Here is a 20,873-nt window from a genome sequence, read left to right on the forward strand (position 1 = left end):
CAGTTTCCCTGTGGGTTTCTTCTGACTTGTCGCCATTAAATCAAGTTAAAGGGGAAGTTAACCTAAAATCCCACATTTCACAAGTGATTCCATACATTGAAACTAGTTAGGTGCAGTTCTATTCCTCTCTCTCCCTACAGTGTAGAACTGGAGAGCTGCTAAAGTGAGTCATGTGACGTGTCTTTGTGCGCGGCTCCATTGTCAGTCAAAGAGCAATTGAGAAAACCGTGAATTGTGGACAAATTATTTATTTTATTGGCCTCCTGAGTGGTGCAGTGGTCTAAGGCACTGCGTCGCAGTGCTAGCTGTGCCACTAGAGATCCTGGTTTGAGTCCAGGCTCTGTCGCAGCCGGCCGTGACCGGGAGACCCATGAGGCGGTGCACAATTGGCCCAGCGTCGTCCGGGTTAGGGGAAGGTTTGGCCGGCAGCGATGGTCTTGTCCAATCGCGCACTAGCGACTCCTGTGGCGGGCCGGGCGCAGTGCACGCTGACAAGGTCGCCAGGTGTAAGGTGTTTCCTCCGACACATTGGTGCAGCTGGCTTTCGGGTTAAGCGGTCATTGTGTTAAGAAGCAGTGCGGCTTGGCTGGGTCGTGTTTCGGAGGACGCACAGCTCTCGACCTTCGCCTCTCCCGAGTCCATACGGGAGTTGCAGCGATGACTACCAATTGGGGAGAAAAGGGGTAAAAAAATATATATAATTTTTTTAAAATACTGAAAGGGTCAAAAGTCAGGAGATTTTTCCACCTAAAACAATTGTGATTATTTTATATTATTATTTAATGTGGCCGACAGCAACAACTGGGGAAGAAGGGAAATTTAACCTAAATAATTTGAATGTATGGAATCACAAGTTTGTGATATTAGTTAAACTTCCCCTTTTATATGGAGGAAATCTACAACGGTCCATGGGGATATGAGTGTATAGCGGGGATAAGCATTTCACTGTAAAGTATACAGCTGTTGTATTGTTTTCTCTCTCAAACACATTGGTTGACAGGAAAGTGTTTTGGTACTTTGTTTACACACGAATAGCGTAGATTTATCGGAAATGTATAGGGCGCGTTCGTAAATCCGCTCTGGCTATCTACTCCGATTTCAGAGCACTCTCGTCTTGAGTGCCAGAGCGCAGAAGAACTGATGAATTTACTAAAGATCAACACCCGTTGAATATGACCGGTGTCAATAAACGTCGGCAAACAAGCGTAATTCAATTGTTGCCAGCAGCACAGTTACAATCACCAACCATATGGTTAACATGAAAACTGCCTAACCAGCTCTGCTAGGGGGAGTAAAATGGTCAGAGTGATGGTTTCTCTCATTTGTGTCTGGAAGTAGCTAGCCAGTTAGCTTGGGTGCTTAATTGCTGTTGTGAGGTCAAAATGCTCGGATCAACGCTACTATATATATGTATATATATATATAAAAACATGTACACCGCAAAAGGATTTGAATTTATGAATGCCCAGAGCGCACTCTGGTACTCCAGACTGAAGTCACATGCAGGAATCAATGTTAATAATGAATCATGTAAATCATGCTTATATGACTTGTTTGTGTAGCGGAATATAAGGACTGAGAGGGAACGCCCTTGTCAGAGTTTTCATCAAGCTTGAATTGAGTTTGTTAACCTCTCCGGTCCTGTTAATAAAGATTGATTCATTTACACTGAGTTTGACTCCTTACTGGTGAATTTCCACAACAATCTTTTAGGAGCACACAAATTATACAAGAGGTCTATGCTCCTTGTAAAAAAAAATATTATTATTATAGATTTTAAAAACATAATTAACGTGATAAGTAGATGTTGTTTTGCAGATAATGGATTTAATTTATTGATCTATTGAATACATGAATACTGTAGGATTCTAGCTTGAAATCTACCTATTCATGTTACCAGGCTAGAACGTATTGATTACTTTGCATGTATAAGGAATGTATATGTTGGGGTCAATGGAGGGTGGATAAGAACTAAGTTTATGGAAAGTTACTGAGTGAGACAAGGGGGAGTGCAGAAAGTTTACACTGTCAAAACATGTTATTGTTAAATATCACAGCTCCTAAGGAGGGAGGCAAAGGGCAACAGTCTGGTCTCAGTCACTGAAAAGGTAGGACAGCCATGGTTTAGGGAATCTGTCCCGAGGTCAGGCCAGATGAAGTGAGAAGAAAAAGTCCTATTTCACACACATATACTTCCACACCCACGAAGGTTTGAGCATCAGGCAGGGCCATGACTACACCAGTGAGGAACCAATTAAGTTCCTGCCTAGCAACAGAGTTTTATTGGCTGTCTAGATGTGCAAGGAGTTGACACCCGGTCTAGTAGGAAGGTATAAATATATGTGCTTCTACAGTCCTGGCCAAAAGTTTTGAGAATGACACAAATATTAATTTTCACAAAGTCTGCTGCCTCAGTGTCTTTAGATATTTTTGTCAGATGTTACTATGGAATACTGAAGTATAATTACAAGCATTTCATAAGTGTCAAAAGCTTTTATTGACAATTACATGAAGTTGATGCAAAGTCAATATTTGCAGTGTTGACCCTTCTTTTTCAAGACCTCTGCAATCCGCCCTGACATGCTGTCAATTAACTTCTGCACCACATACTGACTGATGGCAGCCCATTCTTGCATAATCGATGCTTGGAGTTTGTCAGAATTTGTGGGTTTTTGTTTGTCCACCCGCCTCTTGAGGATTGACCACAAGTTCTCAATGGGATTAAGGTCTGGGGAGTTTCCTGGCCATGGACCCAAAATATCGATGTTTTGTTCCCCGAGCCACTTAGTTATCACTTTTGCCTTATGGCAAGGTGCTCCATCATGCTGGAAAAGGCATTGTTCGTCACCAAACTGTTCCTGGATGGTTGGGAGAAGTTGCTCTCAGAGGATGTGTTGGTACCATTCTTTATTCATGGCTGTGTTCTTAGGCAAAATTGTGAGTGAGCCCACTCCCTTGGCTGAGAAGCAACCCCACACATGAATGGTCTCTGGATGCTTTACTGTTGGCATGACACATGACTGATGGTAGCACTCACCTTGTCTTCTCCGGACAATCTTTTTTTCTGGATGCCCCAAAGGGGATTCATCAGAGAAAATGACTTTCCCCCAGTCCTCAGCAGTCCAATCCCTATACCTTTTGCAGAATATCAGTCTGTCCCTGATGTTTTTCCTGGAGAGAAGTGGCTTCTTTGCTGCCCTTCTTGACACCAGGCCATCCTCCAAAAGTCTTCGCCTCACTGTGCGTGCAGATGCACTCACACCTGCCTGCTGCCATTCCTGAGCAAGCTCTGTACTCGTGGTGCCCCGATCCCGTAGCTGAATCAACTTTAGGAGACGGTCCTGGCGCTTGCTGGACTTTCTTGAAGCCTTCTTCACAACAATTGAACCACTCTCCTTGAAGTTCTTGATGATCCGATAAATGGTTGATTTAGGTGCAATCTTACTGGCAGCAATATCCTTGCCTGTGAAGCCCTTTTTGTGCAAAGCAATGATGATGGCACGTGTTTCCTTGCAGGTAACCATGATTGACAGGGGAAGAACAATGATTCCAAGCACCACCCTCCATTTGAAGCTTCCAGTCTGTTATTTGAACTCAATCAGCATGACAGAGTGATCTCCAGCCTTGTCCTCGTCAACACTCACACCTGTGTTAACGAGAGAATCACTGACATGATGTCAGCTGGTCCTTTTGTGGCAGGGCTGAAATGCAGTGGAAATATTTTTGGGGGATTCAGTTCATTTGCATGGCAAAGAGGGACTTTGCAATTAATTGAAATTCATCTGATCACACTCTTCATAACATTCTGGAGTATATGCAAATTGCCATCATACAAACTGAGGCAGCAGACTTTGTGAAAATTAATATTTGTGTCATTCTCAAAACTTTTGGCCACAACTGTAAAATCATGTCTTTGTCTTTGCAGCTGTATGATCCAGTGGGTGAATAAAGTTGGTTTGAGATTTTTCCAGTTGTCTGTGAGTTTTTACTCTGTTTGTTCAGAACTTAACAATACACACCTAGTATTGTTGAAACATTATTCTACATTATACAATTATTCAATGGATAATAGGAGTTAAATAAGATACAGCTCTGAACACTGTGGTGGCTAATTTCAACATTACCAAATGAGGATTTACAAACACACCAGTCCGAGTTAAACTACATCTTTAATACTTAAGATACTTTGCAAAAGTTCTTGACCCCACTAATGCATTCTCTCGAATGAACCAGGAAGGTGATTACAGAATTGCTACAGGGATCTTTTATAGCAACGATACCCCCTTCAACGTACATTGACAAACCACAGATACTTAGTAACAGTTCACAAAGGTTACGTTTTGTATGACAGATATCAATAAAACACATCAGACAGTAATTGCTATGTCAACAGGATTAATGGTATAGCCCAGTATCTGGTCTCCTTAGAACCGTCCCTCCCTGGTACGGTATTGAACAGAACTATTTCATCCAATGGCATATATCAATTGTCAACTCTAGATACTCCCATCTCAAGCAAACCCCCTCTTGACCCCACTCCTGGACAGGCTCACTGGAGGGAGTGAGCCTCTAGGCCATATATTATCACAGGATAAGTGTGAGATCTAAGAGAGGACATACAAGGGTCCAGATACTGCCATTAACCTCCCCACAATAAACAAAAGGAGGGAGTGACTTGCTCACAGACATTGTGGAGACAAGTCATTGGTTCCCCAGTAATCACGCCATCCCTTCACATGGTTTAAGAAATAGGTAAAGACACATTCCCATGACGACAAGTCTGACCTCTCCCCTTGCTGGGCCCCAAGTGTCTGAGCCCCAGCTAAGGTAGACGTGCAACTGAAAAGACACCAGAGTCCAATGGACAATTTCTAATGACAAGTATCTCAAATAAGCATATTATACTAATAAAACATCTTAATTATCTATGTTACCCAACTAATTCTGATTCGTCCACGACAACACCCCCACCCCACCACACACACACAGCACTCCTACTCCAAGACGCTTGATACATATGGATCCAGAGCTGCATATTATGCGACACAGGTTACCATGGTAATCAGACTTAGTAAACTGTTAGAGAATGGGAGATAGATGACTCTTTACAAGATGTTTTCTATTGAAACTTTATTTAGGGATCTGGAACCAGTGCCAGAGAGGAAAGGGCTTTCTGGTGTTTTTTCAGTGACTCTGAATGAGCAAAGCTCTTTCCACATAGACAAGAGTAAGGTTTCTCTCCAGTGTGTGTGAGCTGGTGTTTAGTCAGGTTGAAATGTCGAGAAAAACTCTTCCCACACTGATCACAGCTATAAGGCTTCTCTACTGTGTGTATGCGTTGGTGTTTAGTTAGGGCTCCTGACGCCCTGAATCTCTTCCCACACTGATCACAGCTATAAGGCTTCTCTCCTGTGTGTATGTGTTGGTGTTTAGTTAGGGTCCCTGATTGATTGAAGCTCTTCCCACAATGATCACAGCTATAATATTTCTCTCCTGTGTGTATGCGTTGGTGTCTAGTCAGGGCTCCTGAGTGATTGAAGCTCTTTCCACAATGATCACAGCTATAAGGCTTCTCTCCTGTGTGTATGCGTTGGTGTGTAGTCAGGGCTGCTGATACAGCAAATCTCTTCCCACACTGATCACAGCTATAAGGCTTCTCTCCTGTGTGTGTGCGTTGGTGTGTAGTCAGGTCTCCTGATCGACTGAAGCTCTTCCCACACTGATCACAGCTATAAGGCTTCTCTCCTGTGTGTATGCGTTGGTGTATAGTCAGGTCTCCTGATACAGCAAATCTCTTCCCACACTGATCACAGCTATAAGGCTTCTCTCCTGTGTGTATGCGTTGGTGTGTAGTCAGGTCTCCTGATCGACTGAAGCTCTTCCCACACTGATCACAGCTATAAGGCTTCTCTCCTGTGTGTATGCGTTGGTGTATAGTTCGGTCTCCTGATCGACTGAAGCTCTTCCCACACTGATCACAGCTATAAGGCTTCTCTCCTGTGTGTATGCGTTGGTGTTTAGTCAGGTGTTCTGACATCCTGAAGCTCTTCCCACACTGATCACAGCTATAAGGCTTCTCTCCTGTGTGTATGCGTTGGTGTGTAGTCAGGTGTTCTGACGTCCTGAAGCTCTTCCCACACTGATCACAGCAATAAGGCTTCTCTCCTGTGTGTATGTGTTGGTGTTTAGTTAGGGTCCCTGATTGATTGAAGCTCTTCCCACAATGATCACAGCTATAAGGCTTCTCTCCTGTGTGTATGCGCTGGTGTCTAGTCAGGGCTCCTGAGTGATTGAAGCTCTTCCCACACTGATCACAGCTATAAGGCTTCTCTCCTGTGTGTATGCGCTGGTGTGTAGTCAGGTCTCCTGATACAGCAAATCTCTTCCCACACTGATCACAGCTATAAGGCTTCTCTCCTGTGTGTATTCGTTGGTGTGTAATCAGGTGTCGTGATTGTTTGAAGCTCTTCCCACACTGATCACAGCTATTGAGACGTTCTGATCTGGAGAGACTCTTCTGGAGAGACGTCTTGTCAGCATCACGTTGTTGTTTAGGCTCCCCAGATGATAAGCCCCTCCCACTGAGAGAGCAACGGTTTGGGCTGTCCCCTGTGAAACAAAGATATTGAATAGCAATTTTGCATTATTAATAGAACAAAAATCCATAGTTATCTTTGGTTAGTGGAGATGGAGGAGACTGAAATGAAAACACGTGCTTAAAGTACTTTGCTTCCTCTTTCAAAATATTGTTTGGTGAATCATGGGTGACTAGATCATCTGTCACAAGTCATTTGGTGCATTTTTCCTACTGCCATAACTAGTTTGTTGCCTTGACCAAAGTCCTTTCTGAAGATTATTATGAATGTGAATAGTGATTCATTTACGTCCGTCACTCATTTTAAGGTCATCCCCGTTAGATAAACTCAACTCTCGTTTTAATATGGTGAAACTATTCCTCAAAAAATAAAAACTCAAAAGAAACATTGAACATCTAATAGTCAAATCAGAGTAAAAGCAGGTGAGCTGGTTCAACTCTTTTTGTCAATTTACTGCTGTTTTGTGGTGGAAAACTATGCAAGTAAACCCTTTTACCCACACATAGACATGCTAGAAATGTTTTTGTTGTTGTGAAGATTGCATTCAATTGCCGCTCCCTGTTGCACAAAACAAGCTTCCATTCCCAGTCACAAGCGGTTTTATGGCTGATTTAAAGGACTATTTTACACATGTAATCCAGTGGTTTTGTTGTTTTCAGTAGTCCCCTGTTACATTCAACCATGTCACTTTATTTGGCACATAGGCACTTAGTATAGTAATATTTGTATTCAAAATCTCTTGAGATGGGAAAACATGTTTTTTATTAAGTTGAACATGTGCTCTTCATGACAGAATGTTAACATTAGGTGAAATATATATTTTGGACCAAGTTACACTTTTAAAATGGGCGGAACTACCCAGATATCTTCATCAATATATCATGAATCAATTCATGACTAAAGTGCATAAAGATGGCAGAATTCTGATATGATGTTATTGTTTTAGACCTACCCACGGTTTTGAAACTACGGTGCTCGACATTGTTCAATGTTGCAATAAATCAACACAATCTACCTTTACGAGTTTTCAAATTGCCAGCGTCTTGAAACTAAAAGTGAGATCATGTTTACTGTGCTAATGACCATACCAAAAAACAACAAAAGAGAGCAATGTGAAAAACAGTGAACGTAGCAAAACCAGGAAGTTGTTGTAAGTACATGCAGGCCGCCATCTTTATGCACCTCCGCTATCGTTACAAAAGCAGACTGTAGTCTAATATACACACCATGGTTCTTACTTAATGAAATCAAATCTCCATCTTCCTTCTCTTCTCCTCTCTCAGTTCCACTCTGTCTCGGTGTTTTCCTGCAGTCGACCAGACGCAGCAGTAAAACGGTACCGGGAGACGTTTGACCCGGGGACTCTGTGAGGGTAGAGGGGAACGGGCTAATTTTGTCCTGTTGGACACAAGAAATATCAAACATAGTTTATCATTAAACCAAATATTGTATTATTTTAGTCTACACCTCTGATTGATTTGGGAGCATCCCTAGAATATCTCCTTTTTCCTCAAATGTTCAATCGTTCACTACTTCCCACTAATCTAATAGCATTGGGTTGGTGGAGGCATGGGCTAGTCAGTGTTTCCACCATATTTACTATACCAGTCATTTCCTTTCAAAACAGAGAGGAAGAGGCGACTTGTGGCTTATTTGATCGAATATGCGTTTCGTAATGATTAAGTTGTTACGAGTGTACTGATAAAAGTAGGACACGTGACATGTCAGCAACTTGGAGAGAAAAAAAAACACTAGTGCCAGGCCGACATTAGTTACCATAGCCACAAAGTCATGAACTTTATTATTTTACCCCACTGGTCATCTATGAACGTTTGAATATCTTGAGGAACAATCTGGCCTTAATGGCCATGTACTCTTATAATCTCCACCCAGCACACCCAGAAGAAGACTGGCCACCCCTCAGAGCCTGGTTCCTCTCTAGGTTTCTTCCTAGGTTCCTGCCTTTCTAGGGAGTTTTTCCTAGCCACGTGCTTCTACATCTGCATTGCTTGCTGTTTGGGGTTTTAGGCTGAGTTTCTGTACAGCACTTTGTGACATCTGCTGATGTAAAACGGGCTATAAATACATAAACACGATTGATTGATCGATTGAAAAACCACGGCTATTTAAACAATGTATCGTCTTAAAATCTAATATTAAACCTAACCTTAACCACACTGCTAACCTTATGCCTGACCCTAACCTTAAACTCACAAAAGCACATTTTTGTTTCCATGAATTTCTACGATATAAATGTTTTACTTTGTGGCTGTGATAACGACTGCCTTCCATTCTTTAAGACACTTCTTTTCATTGCCATTACATATTAGAAGACAATCGCTGGCAATTCATTATTGGGTTAATTTACAGGAACATGATGTGTCTCACCCCACAAAAGAGGTGCTACAGAGAAGTTGGGAGCCTGAACGTGGACAGAATAAAAGCTTTGGATGGTTGGGTGATAACCAGGAGAGACAGATGGGCCTTCAGCCCCACGGTATCTATCACCATGGCTACTCCCACCTCCAGTAGTTAATTTACAAGTGGTGGAGAGAGTACAGAAAGACAGGGAGGTGGTTGATCCATGCAACTTCTTTACAAGGTGTCTGGAAACTGTAACTCAGTATTTTTTACCCATATATATACAGATGGATCAAAAGACCCAAGGACAGGTCAGCCTGGATCAGCCTTTGTTGAACAGGAAAGTGGAGTGGCTGTCAGGAGACGTATTACAGACCACCTGGCTGTGTACATGGCAGAGCTGATGGTCGTACTGTTGGCCCTGCAGTGGGTGGAGGAAGTCAAGCCAGACAGTGTAGTTATATGTTCTGACTCGTGTGCAGTGTTGATGAGTCTGCAATCATTTAGCTCACATAGCAGACAAGGCCTGCTCTATGCCCGGGTGAGACAGATGGGTGTCCATATAAGGTTTGCTTTGGTCCCGGGCCATGTGAGGGTAGAAGGGAATGAGGAAGTAGATGTGCTAGCTAAACAGGCCATTAGGAGACAGGAAGTGGAGGTGCCAATGAGCAAAGCAGAGGCTCAGGGAACGATATGGACAGTGGTGGTGCAGAGATGGTAGGAGCAGTGGAACAGTGACACTAAGGGCAGGCATCTATTCATTGTTGACATTTAAGTCATTTAGCAGGCACTTATCTAGAGCGACTTACACAAACAATTAGAGTTAAGTTGCTCAGAGGCAGACAGATATGTCACCTAGTCGGCTCGGGTTACTGGCCCAATGCTCTAAACCGCTAGGCTACCTGCTGCCCCTATTCCAGGTACAGAGTAAAGTAGGGGAGGATGGTAGGAATGGACAGAAGAGAGGAGGCTATCCTTACAAGGATAAGAGTGGGGCATAGCCAGCTGAATAAGTTATGAAATGTGATAGGAAATCATTCAACAGGAAGATGTGATTACTGCCAGGAAACAGAGACAGTGGAGAATGTACTGATACAGTGTGGGCAGTATGATCGGGAAAGAGAGAGACTGATCCAGTATGAGGTAGAAAGGGGTACAGGAATTGAGTTTGCTAAGCATACTGAGTTGAACATCGTTAGATACAGTCGCAAATATGTATCTTTTGTTTTTCTACATATAATTAATAATCTGGCCTTCAAATAAGTGGAAGTGAACAAGTGTACACTTTGGGAGGAAGGAGAGATGCTTAAGTAATAGGCGTAGATTCCTACGCATGATAAAGTATTACGCTACTTTGCCAAAGAAAAAAAAATCCCAACAAGTTTTATCGTCATGTTTTTTGTCCAGCCGTTTAAACTGAACACAGCAATGTGGAGGATCAAAGATGATGAAAACTAGTCCTAGACATTTTATACAACACAGCAGACCTACAATGTTTAAAGGAAACCAGACTTACCGGATTCATCGTGGAAGCTATTGTTTCTTACTAAAGAAAATAAATGTGTAGGCTACAGCGCGGTTACTATGTTGTCACAGTGTTCAGATAAGGATTGGGGGGTTTCCGGCCGGAAGAGAATTCCAGTCTCGATGTTGTAACTGATGCACCCATAGACCAGAGCAATCAAACATCTATTTAAATATCCAAGCTCAATTACTTTATGACAACATAACGTCTCACATCTCATGTAGGCTAAACTTACTTCAGAAAGTTCTTGGATAATATTTTACCCCATCTATAAAAGTCGAGTAAAGTCAAGAAACGATCAACAACACCCCTTTCACAAAGAATCCTGTTTTCTGCTATCGTCTACTTTTACCTGGCAGCAATTTGGAACCGAGTGTCATTTGAGTCCTGATGTTCTCAAGGCTGTTCACTTGCAGTTCTGGGGGCAGGGGGGGGGGGGGGGGGGGCAGTACCCCTGTGACAACAATTTTGGACCCCTTGTAGCCCCCCTAAATGTGGAGTATGAAGTAATTTTTACATAACTAATTTTTGCTATCATTCTTTTTTTACATCCATTATTAGACCGTGGCAACGATGATGATTATGAACGTGGTCTTTTGCCTGCTAATGTGAAGAAAGTGAAGAAAACGATATGACAACAATAACGTCTAATGTAACTGGCCCCTCTAACAGTACAACTGGCAATTGAATAACTAGGTTTTGCAAATATGGGTCCATAAACAGATGGGTTGTTCCACGAAATGAATGTAGGGTTAGTTGAATGAAATGAATGTAGGGTTAGTTGAATGAAATGAATGTAGGGTTAGTTGAATGAAATGAATGTAGGGTTAGTTGAATGAAATGAATGTAGGGTTAGTTGAATGAAATGAATGTAGGGTTAGTTGAATGAAATGAATGTAGGGTTAGTTGAATGAAATGAATGTAGGGTTAGTTGAATGAAATGAATGTAGGGTTAGTTGAATGAAATGAATGTAGGGTTCGTTGAATGAAATGAATGTAGGGTTAGTTGAATGAAATGAATGTAGGGTTAGTTGAATGAAATGAATGTAGTGTTAGTTGAATGAAATGAATGCCTCTTGTGTCCCTTTCATATTTTTCCTGTAGAAATTGTGCCCCAATATTCAATTTTAAATCTGTTATATTTAATAAAGTTCCCTTTAATACAGAACACATGGAGAATTAGATTAATCAGATGTTTAATATGAATAAAGACTTGGTAAAGTGGCACAATGCAACATTTAGGTCCTTCTGTCAATCCTGTGTAACTTCTAGAAAGATGTTTAGCCACCTAATACAGAGTTTGGTTTTTCAATTGAATGGTGCTTTTTAGGAGTTTCATAGGAGTGGTGTTTTGTGTTTGTTACATGCACAGCACCTTACTAACTTTCCTCAGGTTTGCTGTCGTCGATGCTGTCCTATTACAGTACAGTACAGTCATGGCATTAGTAGCTGTCATTGGATGGTGTTATTGTCAGGTATTTGGTTTTACAATAATGGAAGTGTGAATTTATCGTATGTCCCAAATGGCAACCTATTCTCTCTGGGTCCTGGTCAAAAGTAGAACACTACATGCTGAAGAGGGTATATTTGGAATGGAATCTCAGTGTTAAATGTTGTGTTTTCTTGGTGCTAGACATCAGTGTTCTCCCCAAATAAAAGAGGTGCTGCGCCACCTTGTGGACTGGCTACGCTACTCTTTTTTTTCTTTTTTGAAGCATAAACCAGGTTTCCATTCAACCGTTTTATCTGTTATTACAATTCACAATATGGTAGACAAGGTGGGATCTTTTTGTCTGTAAAATGTATTATGCAGGAAATGTCGGTGTAAACGCTTTTATGAGCAAATATGGATATAATAGCCGTCATATTAAAGTAAACTTAGTGAGAAGACCACTTCTGTCATCGCGTGACAGACTCGTTAGGAAATCAGGCTACAGATGAAATAAATTACGATGAACTTCACAGGGTGGGGAAAGTGCACGGTGATCAGCTTGATGCCCCTTTCAATAAATATCGAGGGTCTTATTGTGTTGACGTGATATTCGATGCTTGGCTGCCGTTTGACATAATCTCATGTAGACTATACCAGCACTGTATCTGAGAGCTGCTGGCTAGAGCACACGGACCAATACCAGAGTGAGCACACATGCGATGGGAACCCATGTAACTTGTATTTTTTATTTGGTACATGGGAATTCAACCATAAAAGGTATTTTTAGGTGCGCTACATTTTGTTGCTCTAGATTGCAGGAAATGGCAGTTAACGGTGTTCAAAAACACTGAGCAGCACCACCTTGTTAAAAAATCCTGGGGAGAACCCTGTATCACGTTTACATAATGTTTACTAAATGTTAATAACTTCTGTTGTTCCTGTCTTTTTTTCTTCTTTTTTTTAATAGAAAGACGCTGATGGGGAAGTTTCTCATAGGTACAGATCTGGGATCAGCCTCCCCGCCACAATCATAACCTTAACAGTTAGTGGGGGGGAAATGACCCGGGATCAGCGTTTAGGAGCAACTTCTCCCTACACCTAGGAAGGCAATGATGAGCACTGACTGATCATGATTACTACCATCATTGCAGTTTTACAATGTGAAGCCTTGTGGCAAGTCTCCATTACAATATTTATAACCCTTTTGTTTCAGAGTTACTGTGAAGTCAGCCCAAAGGCCAGCAGATGGCGATATTGAGTAGTTTTATCTTGCCGTCCAAAGGAAATGTATGCAGCCGTGTCCCCGTGGACCGGTTCGTACATAAAACATTCTCCATTCAGGCTGCAAACGTGTCAATTTCCTCCTTAACTGGATTTAATGGCGAGAAGGAGGGAAAACATTTGGAAAATATGCATACTTTATTTATGAAACAACATTTTCCTCCACCATCAGACAGTAGTAAATGCTAGTCCTGCATGTTATGTATTGCGTTTAGCCAATCAGGTTGCAGCAGTCTGTTCTTTTTTATTGTATTGGCTGATTGCATCCAACTGAGGTGCATACACCACAACCTACTGTACTCCCTTGACACAAAAAGAGAGACTTAAGATGGTGGGTGGGGGGGATTGTACTAGCAACTAACCCTACACCCATTAAAACCTCACCGCTATACCAACTAACCCTACACCCATTAAAACCTCACCGCTATACCAACTAACCCTACACCCATTAAAACCTCACCGCTATACCAACTAACCCTACACCCATTAAAAACTCACCACCATACCAACACCCATTAAAACCTCACCACTATACCAACTAACCCTAAACCCAATTAAACCTCACCACTATACCAACTAACCCTACACCCATTAAAACCTCACCACTATACCAACTAACCCTACACCCATTAAAACCTCACCACTATACCAGCTAACCCTACACCCATTAAAACCTCACCACTATACCAACTAACCCTACACACATTAAAACCTCACCACTATACCAACTAACCCTACACCCATTAAAACCTCAGCACTATACCAACTAACCCTACACCCATTAAAACCTCACCACTATACCAACTAACCCTACACCCATTAAAACCTCACCACTATACCAACTAACCCTACACCATTAAAACCTCACCACTATACCAACTAACCCTACACCCATTAAAACCTCACCACTATACCAACTAACCCTAAACCCAATTAAACCTCACCACTATACCAACTAACCCTACACCCATTAAAACCTCACCACTATACCAGCTAACCCTACACCCATTAAAACCTCACCACTATACCAACTAACCCTACACACATTAAACCTCACCACTATACCAACTAACCCTACACCCATTAAAACCTCAGCACTATACCAACTAACCCTACACCCATTAAAACCTCACCACTATACCAACTAACCCTACACCCATTAAAACCTCACCACTATACCAACTAACCCTACACCATTAAAACCTCACCACTATACCAACTAACCCTACACCCATTAAAACCTCACCACTATACCAACTAACCCTAAACCCAATTAAACCTCACCACTATACCAACTAACCCTACACCCATTAAAACCTCACCACTATACCAGCTAACCCTAAACCCATTAAAACCTCACCACTATACCAACTAATTGTGATTATTTTATATTATTATTTAATGTGGCCGACAGCAACAACTGGGGAAGAAGGGAGATTCCACCTAACTAATTTGAATGTATGGAATCACAAGTTTGTGATATTAGTTAAACTTCCCCTTTTATATGGAGGAAATCTACAACGGTCCATGGGGATATGAGTGTATAGCGGGGATAAGCATTTCACTGTAAAGTATACACCTGTTGTATTGTTTTCTCTCTCAAACACATTGGTTGACAGGAAAGTGTTTTGGTACTTTGTTTACACACGAATAGCGTAGATTTATCGGAAATGTATAGGGCGCGTTCGTAAATCCGCTCTGGCTATCTACTCCGATTTCAGAGCACTCTCGTCTTGAGTGCCAGAGCGCAGAAGAACTGATGAATTTACTAAAGATCAACACCCGTTGAATATGACCGGTGTCAATAAACGTCGGCAAACAAGGGTAATTCAATTGTTGCCAGCAGCACAGTTACAATCACCAACCATCTGGTTAACATGAAAACTGCCTAACCAGCTCTGCTAGGGGGAGTAAAATGGTCAGAGTGAGGGTTTCTCTCATTTGTGTCTGGAAGTAGCTAGCCAGTTAGCTTGGGTGCTTAATTGCTGTTGTGAGGTCAAAATGCTCGGATCAACCCTACTATATATATATATATATATATATATATATATATATATATATATATATATATAAAAACATGTACACCGCAAAAGGATTTGAATTTATGAATGCCCAGAGCGCACTCTGGCACTCCAGACTGAAGTCACATGCAGGAATCAATGTTAATAATGAATCATGTAAATCATGCTTATATGACTTGTTTGTGTAGCGGAATATAAGGACTGAGAGGGAACGCCCTTGTCAGAGTTTTCATCAAGCTTGAATTGAGTTTGTTAACCTCTCCGGTCCTGTTAATAAAGATTGATTCATTTACACTGAGTTTGACTCCTTACTGGTGAATTTCCACAACAATCTTTTAAGAGCAAACAAATTATACAAGAGGTCTATGCTCCTTGTAAAAAAAATTATTATTATTATAGATTTTAAAAACATAATTAACGTGATAAGTAGATGTTGTTTTGCAGATAATGGATTTAATTTATTGATCTATTGAATACATGAATACTGTTGGATTCTAGCTTGAAATCTACCTATTCATGTTACCAGGCTAGAACGTATTGATTACTTTGCATGTATAAGGAATGTATATGTTGGGGTCAATGGAGGGTGGATAAGAACTAAGTTTATGGAAAGTTACTGAGTGAGACAAGGGGGAGTGCAGAAAGTTTACACTGTCAAAACATGTTATTGTTAAATATCACAGCTCCTAAGGAGGGAGGCAAAGGGCAACAGTCTGGTCTCAGTCACTGAAAAGGTAGGACAGCCATGGTTTAGGGAATCTGTCCCGAGGTCAGGCCAGATGAAGTGAGAAGAAAAAGTCCTATTTCACACACATATACTTCCACACCCACGAAGGTTTGAGCATCAGGCAGGGCCATGACTACACCAGTGTTGACCCTTCTTTTTCAAGACCTCTGCAATCCGCCCTGACATGTTGTCAATTAACTTCTGCACCACATCCTGACTGATGGCAGCCCATTCTTGCATAATCGATGCTTGGAGTTTGTCAGAATTTGTGGGTTTTTGTTTGTCCACCCGCCTCTTGAGGATTGACCACAAGTTCTCAATGGGATTAAGGTCTGGGGAGTTTCCTGGCCATGGACCCAAAATATCGATGTTTTGTTCCCCGAGCCACTTAGTTATCACTTTTGCCTTATGGCAAGGTGCTCCATCATGCTGGAAAAGGCATTTTTCGTCACCAAACTGTTCCTGGATGGTTGGGAGAAGTTGCTCTCAGAGGATGTGTTGGTACCATTCTTTATTCATGGCTGTGTTCTTAGGCAAAATTGTGAGTGAGCCCACTCCCTTGGCTGAGAAGCAACCCCACACATGAATGGTCTCTGTATGCTTTACTGTTGGCATGACACATGACTGATGGTAGCACTCACCTTGTCCTCTCCGGACAATCTTTTTTTCTGGATGCCCCAAAGGGGATTCATCAGAGAAAATGACTTTCCCCCAGTCCTCAGCAGTCCAATCCCTATACCTTTTGCAGAATATCAGTCTGTCCCTGATGCTTTTCCTGGAGAGAAGTGGCTTCTTTGCTGCCCTTCTTGACACCAGGCCATCCTCCAAAAGTCTTCGCCTCACTGTGCGTGCAGATGCACTCACACCTGCCTGCTGCCATTCCTGAGCAAGCTCTGTACTCGTGGTGCCCCGATCCCGTAGCTGAATCAACTTTAGGAGACAGTCCTGGCGCTTGCTGGACTTTCTTGAAGCCTTCTTCACAACAATTGAACCACTCTCCTTGAAGTTCTTGATGATCCGATAAATGGTTGATTTAGGTGCAATCTTACTGGCAGCAATATCCTTGCCTGTGAAGCCCTTTTTGTGCAAAGCAATGATGATGGCACGTGTTTCCTTGCAGGTAACCATGATTGACAGAGGAAGAACAATGATTCCAAGCACCAGCCTCCTTTGGAAGCTTCCAGTCTGTTATTTGAACTCTATCAGCATGACAGAGTGATCTCCAGCCTTGTCCTCGTCAACACTAACACCTGTGTTAACGAGAGAATCACTGACATGATGTCAGCTGGTCCTTTTGTGGCAGGGCTGAAATGCAGTGGAAATATTTTGGGGGGATTCAGTTCATTTGCATGGCAAAGAGGGACTTTGCAATTAATTGAAATTCATCTGATCACACTCTTCATAACATTCTGGAGTATATGCAAATTGCCATCATACAAACTGAGGCAGCAGACTTTGTGAAAATTAATATTTGTGTCATTCTCAAAACTTTTGGCCACAACTGTATAATCATGTCTTTGTCTTTGCAGCTGTATGATCCAGTGGGTGAATAAAGTTGGTTTGAGATTTTTCCAGTTGTCTGTGAGTTTTTACTCTGTTTGTTCAGAACTTAACAATACACACCTAGTATTGTTGAAACATTATTCTACATTATACAATTATTCAATGGATAATAGGAGTTAAATAAGATACAGCTCTGAACACTGTGGTGGCTAATTTCCGCATTACCAAATGAGGATTTACAAACACACCAGTCCGAGTTAAACTACATCTTTAATACTTAAGATACTTTTGCAAAAGTTCTTGACCCCACTAATGCATTCTTTCGAATGAACCAGGAAGGTGATTACAGAATTGCGACAGGGATCTTTTATAGCAACGATACCCCCTTCAACGTACATTGACAAACCACAGATACTTAGTAACAGTTCACAAAGGTTACGTTTTGTATGACAGATATCAATAAAACACATCAGACAGTAACTGCTATGTCAACAGGATTAATGGTATAGCCCAGTATCTGGTCTCCTTAGAACCGTCCCTCCCTGGTACGATATTGAACAGAACTATTTCATCCAATGGCATATATCAATTGTCAACTCTAGATACTCCCATCTCAAGCAAACCCCCTCTTGACCCTACTCCTGGACAGGCTCACTGGAGGGAGTGAGCCTCTAGGCCATATATTATCACAGGAAAAGTGTGAGATCTAAGAGAGGACATACAAGGGTCCAGATACTGCCATTAACCTCCCCACAATAAACAAAAGGAGGGAGTGACTTGCTCACAGACATTGTGGAGACAAGTCATTGGTTCCCCAGTAATCACGCCATCCCTTCACATGGTTTAAGAAATAGGTAAAGACACATTCCCATGACGACAAGTCTGACCTCTCCCCTTGCTGGGCCCCAAGTGTCTGAGCCCCAGCTAAGGTAGACGTGCAACTGAAAAGACACCAGAGTCCAATGGACAATTTCTAATGACAAGTACCTCAAATAAGCATATTATACTAATAAAACATCTTAATTATCTATGTTACCCAACTAATTCTGATTCGTCCACAACAACACCCCCACCCCACCACACACACACAGCACTCCTACTCCAAGACGCTTGATACATATGGATCCAGAGCTGCATATTATGCGACACAGGTTACCATGGTAATCAGACTTAGTAAACTGTTAGAGAATGGGAGATAGATGACTCTTTACAAGATGTTTTCTATTGAAACTTTATTTAGGGATCTGGAACCAGTGCCAGAGAGGAAAGGGCTTTCTGGTGTTTTTTCAGTGACTCTGAATGAGCAAAGCTCTTTCCACATAGACAAGAGTAAGGTTTCTCTCCAGTGTGTGTGAGCTGGTGTTTAGTCAGGTTGAAATCTCGAGCAAAACCCTTCCCACACTGATCACAGCTATATGGCTTCTCTCCTGTGTGCATACGTTGGTGTCTAGTTAGGGCCCCTGACTCATTGAAGCTCTTCCCACACTGATCACAGCTGTAAGGCTTCTCTCCTGTGTGTATGCGTTGGTGTCTAGTTAGGGCCCCTGACTCATTGAATCTCTTCCCACACTGATCACAGCTATAAGGCTTCTCTCCTGTGTGTATGTGTTGGTGTCTAGTCAGGTCTCCTGACGCCCTGAATCTCTTCCCACACTGATTACAGCTATAAGGCTTCTCTCCTGTGTGTATGCGCTGGTGTCTAGTCAGGGCTCCTGAGTGATTGAAGCTCTTCCCACAATGACCACAGATATAAGATTTCTCTCCTGTGTGTATGTGTTGGTGTCTAGTCAGGGCTCCTGAGTGATTGAAGCTCTTCCCACAATGATCACAGCTATAAGATTTCTCTCCTGAGTGTATGTGTTGGTGTCTAGTCAGGGCTCCTGAGTGATTGAAGCTCTTCCCACACTGATCACAGCTATAAGGCTTCTCTCCTGTGTGTATGCGCTGGTGTGTAGTCAGGTCTCCTGACTGATTGAAGCTCTTCCCACACTGATCACAGCTATAAGATTTCTCTCCTGTGTGTATGTGTTGGTGTCTAGTCAGGGCTCCTGAGAGATTGAATCTCTTCCCACACTGATCACAGCTATAAGGCTTCTCTCCTGTGTGTATGCGTTGGTGTTTAGTCAGGGCTCCTGATACAGCAAATCTCTTCCCACACTGATCACAGCTATAAGGCTTCTCTCCTGTGTGTATGCGCTGGTGTGTAATCAGGTGTTGTGATCGTTTGAAGCTCTTCCCACACTGATCACAGCTATAAGGCTTCTCTCCTGTGTGTATATGTTGGTGTCTAGTCAGGGCTCCTGAGTGATTGAAGCTCTTCCCACACTGATCACAGCTATAAGGCTTCTCTCCGGTGTGTATTCGTTGGTGTGTAATCAGGTGTTGTGATTGTTTGAAGCTCTTCCCACAATGATCACAGCTATAAGGCTTCTCTCCTGTGTGTATGCGTTGGTGTTTAGTCAGGGCTCCTGATACAGCAAATCTCTTCCCACACTGATCACAGCTATAAGGCTTCTCTCCTGTGTGTATTCGTTGGTGTGTAATCAGGTGTCGTGATTGTTTGAAGCTCTTCCCACACTGATCACAGCTATTGAGACGTTCTGATCTGGAGAGACTCTTCTGGAGAGACGTCTTGTCAGCATCACGTTGTTGTTTAGGCTCCCCAGATGATAAGCCCCTCCCACTGAGAGAGCAACGGTTTGGGCTGTCCCCTGTGAAACAAAGATATTGAATAGCAATTTTGCATTATTAATAGAAAAAAATCCATAGTTATCTTTGGTTAGTGGAGATGGAGGAGACTGAAATGAAAACACGTGCTTAAAGTACTTTGCTTCCTCTTTCAAAATATTGTTTGGTGAATCATAGGTGACTAGATCATCTGTCACAAGTCATTTGGTGCATTTTTCCTACTGCCATAACTAGTTTGTTGCCTTGACCAAAGTCCTTTCTGAAGATTATTATGAATGTGAATAGTGATTAATTTACATCTGTCCCTCATTTTAAGGTCATCCCCGTTAGATAAACTCAACTCTCGTTTTAATATGGTGAAACTATTCCTCAAAAAATTAAAATCCAAAAGAAACATTGAACATCTAATAGTCAAATCAGAGTAAAAGCAGGTGAGCTGGTTCAACTCTTTTTGTCAATTTACTGCTGTTTTGTGGTGGAAAACTATGCAAGTAAACCCTTTTACCCACACATAGACACGCTAGAAATGTTTTTGTTGTTGTGAAGATTGCATTCAATTGCCGCTCCCTGTTGCACAAAACAAGCTTCCATTCCCAGTCACAAGCGGTTTTATGGCTGATTTAAAGGACTATTTTACACATGTAATCCAGTGGTTTTGTTGTTTTCAGTACTCCCCTGTTACATTCAACCATGTCAGTTTATTTGGCACATAGGCACTTAGTATAGTAATATTTGTATT

At 42.0% G+C, this 20,873-nt stretch overlaps 1 protein-coding gene across 5 annotated transcripts in view; it reads right to left on the bottom strand.

Annotated features, from left to right (window-relative positions):
- Positions 1-5,113: 5,113 nt before the first annotated feature.
- The window catches only part of LOC115147557 (zinc finger protein 271), a 41,353-nt gene continuing 25,593 nt past the window's right edge, over positions 5,114-20,873 (bottom strand). Inside the window, exons 4-5 of one of the 5 annotated variants that reach the window (XM_029689802.1) lie at positions 19,856-19,914; positions 5,114-5,971 (exon numbers count right to left, since the gene is read on the bottom strand). In XM_029689802.1, the coding sequence (XP_029545662.1) occupies positions 5,135-5,971; positions 19,856-19,914 (896 nt within the window). In that variant the 3' untranslated portion in view covers positions 5,114-5,134. Of the gene's footprint in view, positions 5,972-18,661; positions 20,158-20,873 lie in introns of those variants that run through there. The other 4 variants (XM_029689801.1, XM_029689800.1, XM_029689799.1 and 1 more) reach the window with 4 other exon arrangements.

This window comes from Salmo trutta, chromosome 14, assembly GCF_901001165.1.
Source record: "Salmo trutta chromosome 14, fSalTru1.1, whole genome shotgun sequence".
NCBI lineage: Eukaryota > Metazoa > Chordata > Actinopteri > Salmoniformes > Salmonidae > Salmo > Salmo trutta.